This window comes from Salmo salar, chromosome 02 (genome assembly GCF_965601325.2).
Source record: "Salmo salar chromosome 02, fSalSal1, whole genome shotgun sequence".
Classification (NCBI taxonomy): domain Eukaryota; kingdom Metazoa; phylum Chordata; class Actinopteri; order Salmoniformes; family Salmonidae; genus Salmo; species Salmo salar.
The window spans coordinates 25,305,020-25,322,500 of NC_138292.1; the positions used below are offsets into that span (position 1 = coordinate 25,305,020).

The following is a 17,481-nucleotide window of genomic DNA, read 5'->3' on the forward strand; positions in this document are numbered from 1 at the left end:
CCCTCCCTCCCCTCAGACTGACCATCAGATGCAGGCCATCAGTCCACCTCATTGATATAGAACTGGTTTTAATTGGTTAATGTTGCATAGTGTTTTTTAAGTCATGTTTTAAAAAAATCTGAGAGGCCTCCCGACACTAGAGATCCTGGTTCGATTCCAGGCTCTGTCGCAGCCGGCCGCGACTGGGAGACCCATGGGGTGGTGCACAATTGGCCCAGCGTCGTCCGGGTTAGGGGAGGGTTTGGCCGGCAGGGATGTTCTTGTCCCATCGTGCACTAGTGTCTCCTGTGGCGGGCCGGGTGCAATGCACGCTGACACGGTCGCCAGGTGTACGGTGTTTCCTCTGACACATTGGTGCGGCTGGCTTCCGGGTTAAATGGGCATTGTGTCAAGAAGCAGTGCGGCTTGGTTGGGTTGTGTTTCGGAGGACGCACGGCTCTCAACCTTCACCTCTCCCGAGTCCGTACGGGAGTTGCAGTGATGAGACAAGACTGTAACTACCAATTGGATACCACGAAGTTGGGGAGAAAAAGAGGTAAAAAAATAGGTAATAATAATCTGAGCGGTAGATGTTGAGTCAGAAAAGGTTGGTGACCACTGTTCTAGATGGTATGGTTACTACAGACATATGATCTACTATGACATACATTTATATTGAGTAGTAGCTAGGGAGACAGACATTGGCAAATTACATCGACACATTCACTATAAGACAATGGTTGGGATGCAGACATATTTTCTACCATAGACACATTGTCTATGACTCAGTAGCTAGGGAGACAGAAGACATTGTGTTTGATGGAAGCATTCTCTGTGGAACAATGTTATGAGACAGACACATTCAATATGAGACAATGGATTGGATACTGACACAATGGTAAGGTAAAATACCTGTTGAGACAGTGAGGGTACAGTTAAGTGGTTTTAAGTGACTGAGACAGCTGGATTGAGTGAGAGGCTGTGAGCACAGTGCGTGTGTGTGAGTGTGTGTGAAACACTTTATCAAACTGTCCATTTGAAACAGCAGGGTGCAGTAGAGAAATACACACACACACACACGCGCGCACTCACACACACCTCGTTCTAGAGTAATTTATTTGTAACTACTCTTCCGTCTGCTCTCCCTCTCTCCCTCTTTTCCCACTGGCCCTGAGATCCTCCATCTCTTCTTCCTCTGTCACTCCTCTTACGTCATCATAACCCTCATCCCTCTCTCCTCCTCCTCTCCTCTTCCTTTCAGCCTGCCATCATTCACTCGTCCACATCCTCCCTCTATGCCATCAGTGTCCAACCTCAGCTTTCCTGTCACCTATGCAACACACAAGTGTGTGTTTGCGTCATCCATGTGGGTATGAATGCATGTGAGTCAGAGAGGCAGAACTTAAAACGGTTCTTCGGCTGTGAGAGAAAGAGTTCACTAAGGAATGGGTCAGTATGTGTGTGTGTGTGTGTGTGTGTGTGTGTGTGTGTGTGTGTGTGTGTGTGTGTGTGTGTGTGTGTGTGTGTGTGTGTGTGTGTGTGTGTGTGTGTGTGTGTGTGTGTGTGTGTGTGTGTGTGTGTGTGTGTGTGTGTGTGTGTCTCACCTGAGGCAGAGGGATTAATGGGCAGGGTCAGTTGGCTAATTAGTTGTACACTGATTCATATCTCTTCACCATCAAAACTACATTCTGGGAAGACTTAGAAATAATGACTTCTCTCCATTTCTCTCTTTCGTTCTCTCTCCCTCCTCTCTCCTCCAACATCCGTTCCTCTCTCTACTGAAATCTCCCTCCTTTCCCTCAGAGGCGATCCACCTCAACCTTAATCACTCTCCTCTCTCCCACGCACTCTTTCAATCCGCTTCCACATTCCCTTGTTCCTTTTCTTATTCCATTCCTCTATGAGCACCCTCTCTCTCTCTAAAGCTGAATTACTATGCTGCTGTACAGCCAGTCAGCACACCGCCAGGCATTCTCCTATCATATTGTTATTCTGTACGCTCGCGACTCAGACACCTGTATTCACGGCTGTTTTCCCATTTGCATGTTGAAGTTGTTGTTAACGTCATTTCTCTCAAATATCATTCCTTTTACGAGAGAGATAAAACACTCACGTATGATTGAACATTCCCTGTTTCTGCGTGTTTTTCTGTTCCGGTGCTGTAGTAAGCTATGTGTCACTCACAACACAAGGCTAAATGTCATCTAGCCGCTGGTCAGAAGGCCTCGTCCCTTACCGCTGCTCCACATTGATATGGTCACAGCCTACACTACATTGACTTTCTCACTGTCAATAGAAGACTGTGAAGAGCCACAAGGGGAAATACACCACCTAGGATTCAGGTTTTTTCACCTAATCTTTCCTCTGTTTCTTCCCTCCCTCCCTCACCCTCTCCTAACCCCCTCCCTACCTCCCTCTCTCTCGCCCTCCCTCTCTTTTTCTTTAGTCATTCAATAAATAGAGGTATATTTTAATTAGTGACTTAGCTCATTACCCTAACCACTGCACTCATCTTCTCACAGATCACAACTATATATCTCCATCCATCCCTCTACCCTTTTCTTTTCTCCTGTCTATTCTTTCTCTCTCTCTCGCTCCCTCCATCCATCCATCCCTCTACCCTTTTCTTTTCTCCTGTCTATTCTCTCTCTCTCTCTCTCCCTCCCGCCATCCATCTCCAACACTCTAAAAATTCAGTTCTAATGGGCTTTATTGTCTTGCAGCAATCCATTTCATCACAGCAGCTCAGTTAAATGACATACTGTAAGCAGACCCTCAGGGCTTTTCAGAGACAATCAGTAACCTTCTCCTCTGACCTCCACCACACCACCACCACGCCATCCCACCACACCACCACCACGCCATCCCACCACCACGCCATCCCACCACACCACCACCACGCCATCCCACCACCACGCCATCCCACCACCACGCCATCCCACCACACCACCACCACGCCATCCCACCACACCACCACCACGCCATCCCACCACCACACCACCACCACGCCATCCCACCACACCACCACCACGCCATCCCACCACCACACCACCACCACGCCATCCCACCACCACGCCATCCCACCACACCACCACCACGCCATCCCACCAGCACGCCATCCCACCACCACGCCATCCCACCACACCACGCCATCCCACCACACCACCACCACGCCATCCCACCACCACGCCATCCCACCACCACGCCATCCCACCACCATGCCATCCCACCACACCACCACCACGCCATCAAACCACCATGCCATCCCACCACACCACCACCATGCCATCCCACCACACCACCACCACGCCATCCCACCACCACGCCATCCCACCACACCACCACCACGCCATCCCACCACCACGCCATCCCACCACACCACCACCACGCCATCCCACCACACCACCACCACGCCATCCCACCACCACGCCATCCAACCACCATGCCATCCCACCACACCACCACAACGCCATCCCACCACACCACCACCACGCCATCCCACCACACCACCACCACGCCATCCCACCACCACGCCATCCCACCACACCACCACCATGCCATCCCACCACAACGCCATCCCACCACACCACCACCACGCCATCCAACCACCATGCCATCCCACCACACCACCACCACGCCATCCCACCACCACGCCATCCCACCACACCACCACCATGCCATCCCACCACAACGCAATCCCACCACACCACCACCACGCCATCCCACCACACCACCACAACGCAATCCCACCACACGACCACAACGCAATCCTACCACACCACCACCACGCCATCCCACCACACCACCGAAACGCAATCCCACCACACCACCACAACGCAATCCCACCACACGACCACAACGCAATCCTACCACACCACCACCACGCCATCCCACCACAACACCATCCCACCACACCACCACCACGCCATCCCACCACAACACCATCCCACCACCACCACGCCATCCCACCACACCACCACCACACCATCCCACCACACCACGCCATCCCACCCCACCATGCCATCCCACCACCACGCCATCCTACCACAACACCACACCACCACCACGCCATCCCACCACACCACGCCATCCCACCCCACCATGCCATCCCACCACCACGCCATCCTACCACAACGCCATCCCACCACAAAGCTATCCCACCACACCACCACCACGCCATCCCACCACAACGCCATTCCACCACACCACCACCACGCCATCCCACCACAACGCCATCCCACCACACCACCACCACGCCATCTCAACACAACGCCATCCCACCACACCACCACCACGCCATCCCACCACACCACCACAACACCATCATACCACACCACCACCACGCCATCCCACCACACCATGCCATCCCACCACAACGCCATCCCACCACACCACCACCACGCCATCCCACCACAACGCCATCCCACCACACATCCACCACGCCATCCCACCACAACGCCATCCCACCACACCACCACCACCACGCCATCCCACCACAACACCATCATACCACACCACCACCACGCCATCCCACCACACTGCCACCATGCCATCCCACCACACCACCACCACGCCATCCCATCCCACCACACCGCCACCATGCCATCCCACCACACCACCACTACGCCATCCCACCACACCACCACCACGCCATCCCACCACACCACACCGCCACCATGCCATCCCACCACCACCATGCCATCCCACCACACCACCACCACGCCATCCCACCACACCACCACCATGCCATCCCACCACACCACCATGCCATCCCACCACACCGCCACCACACCATCCCACCACACCACCACGCCATCCCACCACCACCATGCATTCCCAAATAACCGCAACCATGCCATCCCACCACACCACCACCACACCACCACCACCATTGCCATCCCACCACACCACCACCACACCACACTGCCACCATGCCATCCCACCACACCACCACGCCATCCCATCCCACCACACCGCCACCATGCCATCCCACCACACCACCACTACGCCATCCCACCACACCACACCACCACCACGCCATCCCACCACACCACCACCATGCCATCCCACCACACCACCACCACGCCATCCCACCACACCACCACCACGCCATCCCATCCCACCACACCACCACCATGCCATCCCACCACACCGCCACCACGCCATCCCACCACACCACCACACCATCCCACCACACCACCACGCCATCCCACCACCACCATGCATTCCCAAATAACCGCAACCATGCCATCCCACCACCACCACACCACCACCCCCATTGCCATCCCACCACACCACCACCACACCACACTGCCACCATGCCATCCCACCACACCACCACCACGCCATCCCATCCCACCACACCGCCACCATGCCATCCCACCACACCACCACTCCGCCATCCCACCACACCACACCACCACCACGCCATCCCATCCCACCACACCACACCACCACCATGCCATCCCACCACACCACCACCATGCCATCCCACCACACCACCACCACGCCATCCCACCACACCACCACCACACCATCCCATCCCACCACACCACCACCATGCCATCCCACCACACCGCCACCACGCCATCCCACCACACCACCACGCCATCCCACCACCACCATGCATTCCCAAAGAACCGCAACCATGCCATCCCACCACACCACCACCACCATGCCATCCCACCACACCGCCACCAAGCCATCCCACCACACCACCACCACCATGACATCCCACCACGCCACCGCCACCACGCCATCCCACCACACCACACTGCCACCACGCCATCCCACCACACCCCCACAATCATCCCACCACCATTCCACCACACCACCATGCCATCCCACCACACCACCACCACCATCCCACCACCCTCCCATCACCACGCCATCCCACCACCATGCCATCCCACCACACCACCACGCAATCCCACCACCACCATGCAATCCCACCACGCCGCCACCACACCACACCGCCACCACGCCATCTCACCACAACCACACCCTCCCACCACACCACCACCATGCCATCCCACCACACCACCACCAAACCACACCTCCACCACGCCATCCCACCACACCGCCACCACAACCACGCCATCCCACAGCACCGCCACCACGCCATCTCACCACAACCACACCATCCCACCACGCTGCCACCACCACGCCATCCCACAGCACCGCCACCACGCCATCTCACCACAACCACACCATCCCACCACGCTGCCACCACGCCATCCCACAGCACCGCCACCAAACCATCCCACCACACCGCCGCCATCTCACCCCATCTTGCTCCTTAACAATGGTGGTGACTGCAACCAACCAACGCTCCATCCAGACTAACAACAATCTGATGAGTACAGGCTCCCTTGTGCATTCAGTTCACCCAAAACAAAACCTCATATCTATATTATATATGTACGTGGGAGCTTGACATGTGCACGTGTATAATGCGCATGCACACCCACATCTACATTCTCTTTCTCTCTCACACACACACACACACACACACACACACACACACACACACACACACACACACACACACACACACACACACACACACACTTAAACCTGCTGAATTAAGATTTCACAGCATTGGGCCTGGCTCCGCAGAGACTCACCAACCTCTTGCTCTCTATCTGCTTTTCCAAGCATCACCCAGGCTCGAAAAGCGAAAAGCTCCTGCAACAAATTGGCCTCCGTTTTGTCCTGATTTTGCACTTCATGGCCACATCAGACACTAGATAACTCTGAGAACTGGTTGACAGTGTGAGGGGTCGTTTTTCAAATCTGTCATAGTGAGCTGTTTTAGCTGACTCATCATCGCCACAAAGCCTTGCCCTGTCAGGCGCCCCACCCCAGTGCACCTTGGGATTTGCAGAGGCAAGCGTGGCTAATCCAACTTGGGCAAGCCCCTAACTGAACACTAACCTGGCTTCAACCTCTCTCTCCCTGCTTCCTCTGCCCCTCTCTCTGCCCCTCTTGGACTGAACAAGACAGGAACCCTCCAGAGAGCTCTGAACTACAGTACACCCAGAAAAGATGGCAAACTACTGCCAAGGTGAGAAAAGTAGGAGGAGGGAAGCAGAGAGAGAGAGAGAGAGGAGGAGGAGGAGGAGAGAGAACAAAGAGAGGATAAGATATATAGACATTTAGAGAGAAGGAGTAGGGGTAAGATATATAGAAAGAGAAAAACAGGAGGAAAGAGGGTAGAGAAAGAAAGAAGGAATAGGATTGGTTGACAGAGAGAGAGGAAGAGAAACAAAAACAAGAAGAAAGAACGAAGAGCCAGAAAAAGAAGGACCATTCTAGAGGACGGACGATAGAGACCAAGGAAGAAGAACCATTCTAGGAGACAGACGATAGAGACCAAGGAAGAAGAACCATTCTAGGAGACAGACGATAGAGACCAAGGAAGAAGAACCATTCTAGAGGACGGACGATAGAGACCAAGGAAGAAGAACCATTCTAGGAGACAGACGATAGAGACCAAGGAAGAAGAACCATTCTAGCAGACAGACGATAGAGACCAAGGAAGAAGAACCATTCTAGCAGACAGACGATAGAGACCAAGGAAGAAGAACCATTCTAGGAGACAGACGATAGAGACCAAGGAAGAAGAACCATTCTAGGAGACAGACGATAGAGACCAAGGAAGAAGAACCATTCTAGGAGACAGACGATAGAGACCAAGGAAGAAGAACCATTCTAGGAGACAGACGATAGAGACCAAGGAAGAAGAACCATTCTAGCAGACAGACGATAGAGACCAAGGAAGAAGAACCATTCTAGGAGACAGACGATAGAGACCAAGGAAGAAGAACCATTCTAGGAGACAGACGATAGAGACCAAGGAAGAAGAACCATTCTAGGAGACAGACGATAGAGACCAAGGAAGAAGAACCATTCTAGGAGACAGACGATAGAGACCAAGGAAGAAGAACCATTCTAGGAGACAGACGATAGAAAACAAGGAAGAAGAACCATTCTAGGCGACAGACGATAGAGACCAAGGAAGAGAAGGGCATTTTCTTGAAGCGTGGACGTACTTCAAAGCCAGACATGCCTAACCTGTGTTGCACAGTGAGAGAAAGAGAGTGGCTTTAGCTCTGGTGGTGGCTGACGATGGCTGCTCTGGCTAGATGAAAGGTGGCATTCCCACCCACCTCCTCTCTCAACGGAGGATAGTTAGAGTGTTGTTTGATGTCTGCCGCTCCTGCCACCCGCCACCACTGCTCAGGAGAGGGTATGGAGGGAGGGGATTAAGGGAGGAGGGGAAGGGGGGTAGAGGGGAGAATGAGGGGGCGCTGCCTAAGGCAACCCAAAATGTTACGCAACAACCCCCCTCTGTCTCCTCCTCCTACACTCTCTCTGATCTTCAGCTGTCAGATGTGAAGGCTGCAGTGAAAGGAGTAACCACTAGGGGGCCACACCCATGGGGTAGACTGACTATACTGACTACAGATGCTGAGTTAACAACTCAACCCCTAGCCCGACCCTCTATGCCCCTCGCACTCTCACATCTGTGAAGCATAAACAACTGATGAAGTGGCTCACGCTTTTGATGTCTACATCTGTGTCTGTGATGCGCTTCTGGTGTCCCATTCAAAAAGCTACGCTAGGATTGGACGGTGAATGGATTCGGAGGATATGGAGGGTAAGCTGATCCTAGATCTGTGCCTTAGGGCAACTTTCTCGCCGCAAGGCAGTGGTTGTTATGGCGATAGTGGCTCACCGTACACCAGCAGTGTGTAGTGGTCGGCGGCACGGCCGTAGTTGTTCTGCGCCTGACACAGGTAGGTCCCGTTGTGTGATTGGCTGAGACGGGACACCTGGAGGGTGGGGCCAGAGATCTCCGCCCTCTCAGGTAAGGTGTCATTAATCCTAGTCCACTGGACATCCCTAGGCCTGCAGAGAGAGAGAGGAGGGAGGGAGAGGGAGGGAGAGCGAGGGAAAGAATAGAGTGAAAGAGAGAAAAAAGAGGGAGTGGAAAGAGTAAGAGAATTATATAGAGTGGGGGAGAAACGAGGGGAGCAAGAGGGGTTAGGGAGTAGAAAGAGAGAAAAGATTAGGACAAAATAAGACAGGTGGAGAGAGGTAATGGGAAATAAAAGGCGAGGAGGGAGTGAGAGAGATTTTAAATTAGACAAAGGGAAAGGAAGACAGTATGACAGAAAAGAATTGGGGAGATTTATGGACAGAGAGAGAGAAGGAGAGGAGAGAGAGCAAAGAAAGATTTTGTGTCAGAGGGAGAGAGGGAAAGTGGGACATGGGAGGAGAGAGCCAGGGAAGGAGATAGACAGAGATTTATGGGGGAGAGATGAGAGAGGGAGTAAGACAGGAGAATGGAGAGAAAGAGGAGACATGAAAGACAAAGAAAAGTGAGACAGAAAGAAGGCGACTGAGACTAAAGATTATTGGATTACATGAAACAACGAACACACACACAGACACACCACACAATCTCACACAAAGCCCTGTGTGTGTGTGTGTGTGCATCCTCTGTGCTGTGCTGTGCTGGCTGTCCCTCTCATCCCACCCTGGACAGATTACAATCCCAGCTCATCTACACCCTAATCCCCCAGGAAGCATCTAATTAAACCCCCTGCTCATCCACACACACACACGCACACGCACACGCACACACACTTTAATAAACACACCCCTCCAACAAAGACAGGCAGTGTAATGAATTGGTGATTAACGGTTAACAGGAAGTTTGTCCGGGGCCTGAGAGAGACGGGGGTACCGGGGGTGTAAAGGAGAGTGTGGTGAGGTCCCTCCAGCATGAGATGAGGCAGGGGCAGTCCAGTGGATCGACCACCACAGCCACATCTCTCATGTCACTGTCCCCAGCCGGCTGTTACTGATCCTCACTGGGCCACACATACTGGCTCCTCAGCCTGGCTTTATTGTGGGGCTTTACTATGGCTTTACTCACCACACACACAAACAAACACACACGAGCACATACACACACAAACCAGTTTTTATAGAGCTTAATGAAGAGGCTTCAGTTGCCTCAGAAACACACATGCACCACAAACACATCACAGTGTCTAACAAGGGGCTTGTTACAGCCTCCTCAGACACTTTATCCAGAGAATGTCTCAACTCCTCCGTATACTCCAAACAGCTGTAGTGTGAGCACAGCATACACACACAGCAAATGCACAAACCAATCAAACAATCTCATAAATGTGTGTACATACAACACACACACACACACATACACACTCACAGTGGGTTGCCAGTGATGGAGCAGGTGAGGCTGAGAGAGTCTCCCTCTCGGAGGATGCCAGGGGGAGGGATGATCCTCACTGTAGGGGCAACTGGGGAGAGAGGAGGAAGGAATGGTTACCGTGGTAACCAATCAAGAGTGACGGTTGGAGGTTCTGTTATCATAACAACCCTCAGGGTGAAACAGCTGCTGCTTTGTTAATGGCTGCGATGAACAGACATCTGAGGAAGTATTCATACGTGTTGCTGTGATAGCCATGCAGGGCCATTTAAGCAGCAACAGTTTGGCAGTGACACTCATTATGCAGATCTAAAGGGCAGAAAAGGCTGATCAAACTCAGAAATGGTGAGTTGATAAGTCATTTATAACAGAAGGGTTGACCACTCCAGACCCCAAATACAAATGAGTCGTGACCATCAGAAAGGAGGTGATACAGCTTCAGTGTGTTGCCATGGTAACCCTCGGTGGCTGACCAGTCACTCACAGTGGACGTCGAGGCGGTAGTGGCGGACCCTCTTCTGCCCCCCCAGGGCGGGGTGGGATGCCTCACAGCTGACCGCTGCCCCGTTGTCTTTCCTCTCCACAGAGAGACGGATGGTGCTGGACACACTCACGGTCTTCCCATTTTCCTGCTGGGACACCACACCTAGAGAAGAGAAGGGAGGGAGGGAGCATATCAGACAGAGGACGAGGAGGGAAGGAAAAGGAGCTGGCGAAAGAAGAAAGAGAGAAGAGAGAAGAGAGAGGGACACATGGAGAGAGTGAGACGTGCAGGATTGATGTTAAGGAGAAGAGGAGAGAGGGATCTGGACAGGCTCAGACATAAAAGGAAGATAAAAGAGAGCGTGAGACGCGATTAAAAATATTTTAAAAGACTCCAAATGAGGCAGCGGAAGATGAGGAGGAAGAGGAGGGATGGTGGTGGCCAAAACTGAGGCCTCGCGGTCACGTAATATGAGTCTGTGAAAATATGACAATAACTAACACCATGCTGAGTTTTCAATTATTTCAGCTGAGTGAACTGAAGCAGGCCCAATTGAAGCGTGAGATGAGGGCAGGGAGATACTGTCTTAATTACTGAGACATTCTATCCGTCAGGATCTGGAGCCTAACCTTTAATGTCACACAGTATTTCACTCAGGGCAGGGCCCGCTCCACAGCACTACAGAGCAGAACAGAAAACAGGGCTGTCTGCTGTAGGCCCCACGCATCAGCCCACGCCGCGTCCTACGTAACCTTGTCACATCAGGGGACAGACATGTTTGTGAACACGGCATGGAAGGAGGAGACAGAGAGAGAGAAGAGGAGGAGAGGAAGAGGGGTGAAGAGAAGAGGAGTGAGGGAAAGGACAGAGTGCTGAGTTAGAGATTAAGATAGAGAGACGGGATGGGGTGAGAGACACAAAAGAAAGAGGGAAAAAAAGAGAGAGGTGGAGGGTATAACAGGACAGACAGAGGGTAAACAGCGGGACAGACAAACAGACAGAAAGAGATGGACAGAAGGACAGATAAAATGGTAAACAGAGTGATAGCTGGATGGAAGTCTTATCAGATGGGGAATAAAGAGGGAGGTAGATAGAAGGCTGGACAGAAAAGGAGAGAGTATGATGGAGTTTGAGAAAGATAGATGGATAGATTGACACAGGGACAGGCAGGCGGAGAGATAGGGAATGCAGGAAGTGAACAGAGAGAGAGAGGCAGAGAGAGAGGTATGACTGAACAAAGACAGAGTCAGTCAGACAGATACTGATCGATAGAATGACAGAGCGACAAAGTGATAGATCTTCAAAAGATGGACAGACCTGGCATCTCCCGGCGGTCCCTGATCCAGCGCAGCGTGGCGGGAGGCTTGCTGCGCGGCGACAGGCAGGTGAGCTCCACCTCGCCCCCCTCCACGGCCTCCTGCCTCACCTCCACCGTGGGGGTGTCGGGAGGGACGGACACCGACAGCGTGGCCACTTGGTGGTGGGTGTCGTCGGTGTAGAGCTGGCAGAAGTAGCCGCCCTCGTCCGACACGCTCACGTTGGTGAGGGTGATGCGCACCAGGCGGGGAGTGAAGAGAACCATCTGGAAACGGTCATCCTTCAACGCTGGGGAGGGAAGTTAGGGAGACAGACAGTATCGGGGGGGGGGGGGGGGTCAAGACACAATAGGAAAACCCCAATTGGAGATAAACACATAAATATATGGAAAGAAAAGCAAGGCCAAAAGAAAAGAGGACCGGGGGAGTAACAAGGAGGAGAGTGAATAGAGGAATTGAAAGGGGGATAGATAGTGAAGGAGAAGAAGAATTAAACATAGTTAATCCAACAATCCACTGTGACCTGCTGACCAAGGCCATAGCATCATAGCAACCACAGAGGCAGTGAGAAGAGAGAGAACCTAGAGAACGGACATAGGAGAGCAAAACGATGTTTCTATCGTGGTCAGAGAAAGGGAAACATCTATTGTGAGAAAATCATGATAACAAATAATGCTAATAACCGTCAGTGTGACAGGGACTCGATGGCCATTGTCTCATAAACCTTCCCCAACCCACTTTGTATCGACTGAGTGACTGACTGACTGCACAACCTCTCTCTTTCCTCTCTACCGCCCTCTCTTCCTCCCTCTCTTTCCTCTCTACCTCCCTCTCTTTCCTCTCTACCTCCCTCTCTACCTCTCTCTCTTTCCTCTCTTCCTCCCTCTCTACCTCCCTCTCTTTCCTCTCTACCTCCCTCTCTACCTCTCTCTCTTTCCTCTCTTCCTCCCTCTCTACCTCCCTCTCTTTCCTCTCTACCTCCCTCTCTACCTCTCTCTCTTTCCTCTCTACCGCCCTCTTCCTCCCTCTCTTTCCTCTCTTCCTCCCTCTCTACCTCCCTCTCTACCTCCCTCTCTTTCCTCTCTACCTCTCTCTCTTTCCTCTCTTCCTCCCTCTCTTTCCTCTCTTCCTCCCTCTCTACCTCCCTCTCTTTCCTCTCTACCTCTCTCTCTTTCCTCTCTTCCTCCCTCTCTTCCTCCCTCTCTTTCCTCTCTTCCTCCCTCTCTACCTCTCTCTCTTTCCTCTCTTCCTCCCTCTCTTTCCTCCCTCTCTTTCCTCTCTACCTCTCTCTCTTTCCTCTCTTCCTCCCTCTCTTCCTCTCTTTGTATTACTCCCTTTCTCCCTGCTCTTTTGTGTTTGCTTCTGCAGAGGGAGAATTCCTTCTCTCTTCCCTGGTGTAATCACCATTTCACACCATCATTCATTATATCAGAGGTTTAGTGTGTGTGTTGTGTGTCTGTGTGAAACACAGAGGAATATATTGTAGACAGAGAGAAAAACAGTCTACATTTGCCTTAGAATACTATTTCACAAAGCTCCCTGAATGTGAGAGTGATTCCCGACAGAAAAACATTTTTTCCCCCCACTTTCACTAAATGGCAACTAAATGTCACAGCTTTGTTCAAGTCCTATTTCACCTTTTGTCCCAGCTCATTTGCATGCCAGGCAGTCAGAGCAAGATGAGATAGATGGGATCCACAGGCAGTCTGAGCTAGAGGAGATAGATGGGAGTCCTCCACAGAGTCCTCTTGAACAGGTCTATTACTGTTCCTATAGTCTGTTTCTATGCTGGACAGCCTAATAAAAGACCTTGTGTGTGTCCATAACGGCACCTGATTCCGTATATAGTGCACTACTATTGACCAGATCTCTATGGGGACCAGATCCTCTGGTTTAAAGTAGTGGACTATAAAGGGAATAGCGTGCCATTTGAGACACGAGCTTCATCAGAGCCCATTGGTTTAGTGCTGTAGCTGGACAGCTCATTGCCTCATTCCCTTTACCTAACAGTGCAGGACCTTTCTACAGTTATAGAGGGGAATGGTTCAGCACGGAAGGCTGCCAGAAACACCATGGGTTACCATGCTCCCTGCACTAATGGTAATGGGTAGCATGGAATCGCCCTGCAGTGTGTGTGTGAGAGAGAGTAGAGAAAGTTAAACTCATACCCTACAATACCTAACCCCTCTCTCCCCTTTCTCTCTCTGACTCTGTCCTATTAAGGTCCATCATGCTTTCAGACAGAAAAAAAGGTTCTCCTCCCTGGGGAGCGAGCGGCACTAAATAGTTAATAGTGTGAACTGGTAGTCGTGATCTGACAGAGAGGGCTAGTTGGACGGAAGGCTTCAATACACTGCTTTCATCTGGCAGAAGAGGTCTGATCAATGTTGTTATTGCGTAATGAGGTAGGGAGGGGAGTATGCAGTTTAGAAGTCCTAGAATGTACTCCTCCATAATGAACTGAGACCTTGTTAAAACTAAACAATCCAGAGAATGGGTTCAATAGGTCGACCTAAAGAGGCCAGCTAATGGGTTCAATAGGATGACCTCCCTCATAACCACACCTCGTGTGCCGTTGAAGAAGAGGGTCTGTCTGCGAGGGTTCTGGATGACCACGATGGAGCCGTCATAGTTCTGCAGACGACAGGAGATCTGGGCCGTCCCTCCCTCCAACACTGTCACATTCTCAGCCTGCACCGCCTGGCAACGCGCTAGAGAGAGAGAGAGAGAGAGAGACATTTAGTTTCAACCTCGCCTCAATACAAACCGCAACATTCACAGAAAAGCAAGTAAACAACTACTGATTCCGCTCCATTGACAGTCAGTATACACAGACGTGAGATACATGAATTATATTGTGGTGTAGTCATGACTCATGAATACTAGTGTGCTTTCTGAAGGATAGTAGCGGCAGAGTCATATAACATGGCTCTGAGTAGCATCAGGAGTGGGAGAGATGTAGAGAAACAGATAGAAATGGAGAGCGAGAGAGAGAGAGATGATGAAGAAGAGAGAGAGAAACAAATGCTGTTATTAATTGACATGGACACAGGAAGGGAGAGCGGTAAATGAGCTTGGTGTTTGGACTGTTCTCATGATTATCATTAGCAGCCATTAGCCTAACACAGTCCTAATAGAGAGTGACTGACATACTGTAGCAACACAACCCACACACTGGACTGTAGGTTCCTCATTAGAGGCAGATGGGAACAATACAAGCTAAGTGGCCAACAGCAGTAGAACACACACAGAGACATCTCTTTCTCCTACATACATTCTCTCTACCCTTCTCTCTCGGCTCACACACGTATGCATACCTTCACACTGGTTGTGCGTTGTTGTGACTGTGGTCGTGGTTGTGTGTGTGTTCTAATGAATAAGTGGGTTACCATGGTAATAAAGTAGTAAAGGTACTCATGAATAATCCAGACTTTTTAAAATGGACTTATTCAAACAAAAGATGAACAATGGTGAGACCATATCTATCAATGTTGTTGTGATTTCTTGTGTGAATTGTTCAACTCAGTTGTTTTCTCTATATATCAATACTACTACTAGCAAATAAATACAAATGACACACACAGACCTTTCCAACTTCCATCCACATAATACCCATCTGTGTCTTAACAGACACGTGGTTGTGTGTGCTTGTGGTTGTGTGTCTGATTGTGTTTGTGTTTGTGGTTGTGGTTGTGGTTGTGTGTGTGGTTGTGTGTGTGGTTGTGGTTGTGTTTGTGGTTGTGGTTGTGGTTGTGTGTGTGGTTGTGTTTGTGGTTGTGGTTGTGGTTGTGTGTCTGATTGTGTTTGTGTTTGTGTTTGTGGTTGTGGTTGTGGTTGTGTTTGTGTTTGTGGTTGTGGTTGTGGTTGTGGTTGTGTTTGTGGTTGTGGTTGTGGTTGTGTTTGTGGTTGTGGTTGTGTGTGTGGTTGTGGTTGTGTGTGTGGTTGTGGTTGTGGTTGTGTTTGTGGTTGTGTGTGTGGTTGTGGTTGTGGTTGTGTGTGTGGTTGTGTGTGTGGTTGTGGTTGTGGTTGTGTGTGTGGTTGTGGTTGTGGTTGTGTGTGTGGTTGTGGTTATGGTTGTGTTTGTGGTTGTGTTTGTGTTTGTGGTTGTGGTTGTGTTTGTGGTTGTGGTTGTGGTTGTGTTTGTGGTTGTGGTTGTGTGTGTGGTTGTGGTTGTGTTTGTGGTTGTGGTTGTGTGTGTGGTTGTGGTTGTGTGTGTGGTTGTGGTTGTGGTTGTGTTTGTGGTTGTGTGTGTGGTTGTGGTTGTGGTTGTGTGTGTGGTTGTGGTTATGGTTGTGGTTGTGGTTGTGGTTGTGCGTGGTTGTGGTTGTGTGTGTGGTTGTGGTTGTGGTTGTGCGTGGTTGTGGTTGTGTGTGTGGTTGTGGTTGTGGTTGTGCGTGGTTGTGGTTGTGTGTGTGGTTGTGGTTGTGGTTGTGGTTGTGGTTGTGTTTGTGGTTGTGGTTGTGGTTGTGTTTGTGGTTGTGTGTGTGGTTGTGGTTGTGTGTGTGGTTGTGGTTGTGGTTGTGGTTGTGTTTGTGGTTGTGGTTGTGGTTGTGCGTGGTTGTGGTTGTGTGTGTGGTTGTGGTTGTGTGTGTGGTTGTGGTTATGGTTGTGTTTGTGGTTGTGTGTGTGGTTGTGGTTGTGTGTGTGGTTGTGGTTGTGTGTGTGGTTGTGGTTATGGTTGTGTTTGTGGTTGTGTTTGTGGTTGTGTTTGTGTGTGTGGTTGTGTGTGTGGTTGTGGTTGTGTGTGGTTGTGGTTGTGTGTGTGGTTGTGGTTATGGTTGTGTTTGTGGTTGTGGTTGTGTGTGTGGTTGTGGTTGTGTGTGTGGTTGTGGTGGTGTTTGTGGTTGTGGTTGTGTGTGTGGTTGTGGTTGTGTGTGTGGTTGTGGTTGTGTTTGTGGTTGTGTGTGTGGTTGTGGTTGTGTGTGTGGTTGTGGTTGTGTGTGTGGTTGTGTGTGTGGTTGTGGTTGTGTTTGTGGTTGTGTGTGTGGTTGTGGTTGTGTGTGTGGTTGTGTGTGGTTGTGGTTGTGTGTGTGGTTGTGGTTGTGTGTGTGGTTGTGTGTGTGGTTGTGGTTGTGTGTGTGGTTGTGGTTGTGTGTGTGGTTGTGGTTGTGGTTGTGTTTGTGGTTGTGGTTGTGTGTGTGGTTGTGGTTGTGTGTGTGGTTGTGGTTGTGTTTGTGGTTGTGGTTGTGTGTGTGGTTGTGGTTGTGTGTGTGGTTGTGGTTGTGTGTGTGGTTGTGGTTGTGTGTGTGGTTGTGGTTGTGTGTGTGGTTGTGGTTGTGTGTGTGGTTGTGGTTGTGTGTGTGGTTGTGGTTGTGGTTGTGTGTGTGGTTGTGTGTGTGGTTGTGGTTGTGGTTGTGGTTGTGGTTGTGTATGTGGTTGTGTGTGTGGTTGTGGTTGTGGTTGTGTGTGTGGTTGTGTGTGTGGTTGTGGTTGTGGTTGTGTGTGTAGTTGTGGTT

At 51.1% G+C, this 17,481-nt stretch overlaps 1 protein-coding gene across 5 annotated transcripts in view; it reads right to left on the reverse strand.

Moving 5' to 3' along the window:
- Positions 1-17,481, reverse strand: part of LOC106577561 (cell adhesion molecule 4-like) — a 185,328-nt gene that overhangs the window by 9,890 nt on the left and 157,957 nt on the right. For all 5 annotated transcript variants that reach the window (XM_045713019.2, XM_045713020.2, XM_014155738.3 and 2 more), the window contains 5 exons: positions 14,590-14,736; positions 12,027-12,314; positions 10,710-10,871; positions 10,226-10,316; positions 8,720-8,892 (listed from right to left, as the gene is read on the reverse strand). In XM_045713019.2, coding sequence (XP_045568975.1) covers positions 8,720-8,892; positions 10,226-10,316; positions 10,710-10,871; positions 12,027-12,314; positions 14,590-14,736 — 861 coding nt within the window. The remainder of the gene's footprint in view (positions 1-8,719; positions 8,893-10,225; positions 10,317-10,709; positions 10,872-12,026; positions 12,315-14,589; positions 14,737-17,481) is intronic.